The sequence below is a fragment of the Wasmannia auropunctata genome, unplaced genomic scaffold (genome assembly GCF_000956235.1).
Source record: "Wasmannia auropunctata unplaced genomic scaffold, wasmannia.A_1.0 LD335903.1, whole genome shotgun sequence".
Classification (NCBI taxonomy): domain Eukaryota; kingdom Metazoa; phylum Arthropoda; class Insecta; order Hymenoptera; family Formicidae; genus Wasmannia; species Wasmannia auropunctata.
In genome coordinates, this window is record NW_012026987.1 from 33,719 (window position 1) to 36,379 (window position 2,661).

General features: G+C 37.5%; 1 protein-coding gene across 9 annotated transcripts in view; it reads right to left on the minus strand.

Annotated features, from left to right (window-relative positions):
* Positions 1-2,661, minus strand: part of LOC105455216 (SPARC-related modular calcium-binding protein 2-like) — an 11,840-nt gene that overhangs the window by 5,948 nt on the left and 3,231 nt on the right. For 3 of the 9 annotated variants that reach the window (XM_011698355.1, XM_011698354.1, XM_011698353.1), the window contains exons 2-4: positions 1,259-1,418; positions 561-944; positions 67-291 (exon numbers count right to left, since the gene is read on the minus strand). The exons of 1 other annotated variant lie outside the window; for it this stretch is intronic. In XM_011698355.1, coding sequence (XP_011696657.1) covers positions 67-291; positions 561-944; positions 1,259-1,385 — 736 coding nt within the window. In that variant the 5' untranslated portion in view covers positions 1,386-1,418. Of the gene's footprint in view, positions 1-66; positions 292-560; positions 1,013-1,258; positions 1,419-1,635; positions 1,690-2,189; positions 2,596-2,661 lie in introns of those variants that run through there. 5 more of the 9 variants (XM_011698352.1, XM_011698351.1, XM_011698357.1 and 2 more) reach the window with 4 other exon arrangements.

A 2,661-nucleotide genomic window follows, 5' to 3' on the forward strand; every position in this document is an offset into this window, starting at 1 on the left:
TGCCCAACAAACTAAATTCTTAATTAAAAAAAAGACACGTATAGTATATGTATGTATGTAACTTACGAGTGAAATCATTGGCGAGACAAGCACCCCATTCCTGCTTGGATAGTTTTAAATCCCGATTTAGGTCGCACGTGCGGGCGAACGTGCGTGCGCACTTCTTCGGTCTCACCGCCTTCTTGGCGAGTCTTCTGAGCTCCTTGTACTCAGCCTTATCTAAGTAGCCGTCCGCGTTCTGGTCCAGCATAAGAAATTTCCACGACAACACCCGTTCGACATTCTTATCATCTATCAACAGGAAAGCAATGTAGTTGGCCATATGCGAGATATAATTAAGAAATTACGTGTGCTAACGTGTGTGGTCGATATCGATACGAGCTTGCAATTTGAATTATCTTTTTTAAAGTTGTTACAAGCTCGCTCGCTCGATCTTATCTGATTGGGATCTGCAGTTGGTCGATTTATAATTATCGATTTATAATCGGAAGAGATCGATTAATCATAAATTATATATGTATATTCTTAACGCGATTGCTCATGTCGCTTATAGAGCTTACCCTCAGCGGATATGTTAGTCCGCCTGTATTCAATTTTGAAGTTCTCGATGAGATTTCCATTAAACTTGGACTTTTCGGTACGATCGCACGTATTTCGATGTCTATTGCTAACGTACTGACTACGTTGCTTCCTACCGACTGCAGGTGAGCGTCGCTTTTGGCCACTCCTAGTAGAAGCAGCAGCAGGTCTGGAACCGGCTCTCAAACATCTTGGTTTTTTGTATCTTACCGTTGTATCGGGCAACGGCCGGCCTTGCGGCGTTACGCACCAACAATACTCGGTCTCCGCGTGACACTGAACCGGCGCATATGTTCCATCGGGTCGGCAGGCAGGCCGTACGCCCTGTCGAGCGGTCAGTCTTGCTGAGAAGCACGCCGGGGTTTCTGAATAAAAGTCATACATGTCTTGTCATGTCACTCGTTCAACTTGACTTTCATCTATTGCAACGTACCTATTATACATATATCTATATGAGCCACAACAGACAGTTTAATTTTAATTTCTGTATCTAATAGACAAAAATCTGCAATTTGAAAGAGAGAGAGAGAGAGAGAGAGAGAGAGAGAGAGAGAAGAGAGAGAGAATGAGGGGCGGGGAAAATGGAAAGCTAAACTCGGACTGTAACCGAAAAATTCCACAGATACAAACTTTTGTATGTGTACGGCGTATGTGACAAAACAGAAATAAAGGTACAAACCTGGACAAGGGCCGGTGTGTTTGATGAGGACAGACACGCCTTGACATTGCTTAGAAATGACTTGGCATTGATTGGAGTACGTGAATCCGTCACTTCCGCACACGGGTGTGCTTCCACCGCCATTCATCGTGCATTCAGCTATTCTTTTCCTACACTCTTCCTGTAATAAAGGAAAATTTCACATGCTGTGAAAATGATGATCAATTCCTTTTTTTTCCTTTTTTCACAACAAGGCGTAAACATGAAAAGAAAATATTTCATCAGATAACTGAACACACAAGATGCAGATTTTTTTGCATAGAATTATATGAAAGGAATTATAAAATACTACAAATACATTCTCCTTACATGCAACTGTATAAATGGACTTTGCTTACAATTAAATAAAATTTTGAAAGATTTGATCTATTACTGCAGATCGCACGGATTGCCTACGGATATAAAAAAAATTTAAAATTTGTGAGGAAACTTGTATAATTACTTTTGGCAAATTTCAAATTCTTTAATATCAGATATCCGCAGATATTAATTAGTTTATAGGCATCAAAATTAAACTTAAATTAAAATTGTACAGACTCAAGTATATCTGTAATAAATAGAATTGGCAATTATTATTTATTTTACAATTATTCTCAATGCAAACCCTAAATGTTGGATATAGAGATATATTATATGCCAATAACAGTTTTGATATACGTACGGTTGACATATACTTTTTACATATGCATGTAATATTATATATGAACATTAAAGCCGTCAAATTATACATTCGTTAATTGATATATGATTACTCGTACAATATGTGATGTTTCAGTGGCGGAAACCTCGACGGAAAGGGAATTATAATTACTCGATCGCCTTTTATCATAATTAATTTAGATAAGGAGGAAACGAATAACTACGATATAAAAGGAAAATGATTTTCTCTTACTCTGCAACATCGGGAATCACGCGTACATGTTGACTACGTTAACGTTACGGAAATTGATCGAATTCTGTTCGATTTCTTATTCGCACATATCTCGCACGCATTCTCTCATACATGCAATTTCGAAAACGTTCTCATTGTCGCTCCCGAATACTTGTTTAAAGCAAATTGAAAGTGCGAATCTTACAGATTTTCTTCATCATTTCATGTTGTTGGAATGAAATTCGCGCTGTTCTACAACAGAATTGGTAAAATTACTAAAAACAGTGAAAGTTTCGCCATTTCAAGTTTCGTCTTTCAAATATTACGCTATAACATATCATTTTGATTCTTACGATCTTTCTTTCGCTTAATGTTTAAAATTTTAGTTTAAAACTTAAAACTTGAAAAATGCATTGCGCAATATTTTAGAGAGAGAGAGAGAGAGAGAGAGAGAGAGAGAGAGAGAGAGAGAGAGAGAGAGAGTTAAATATAA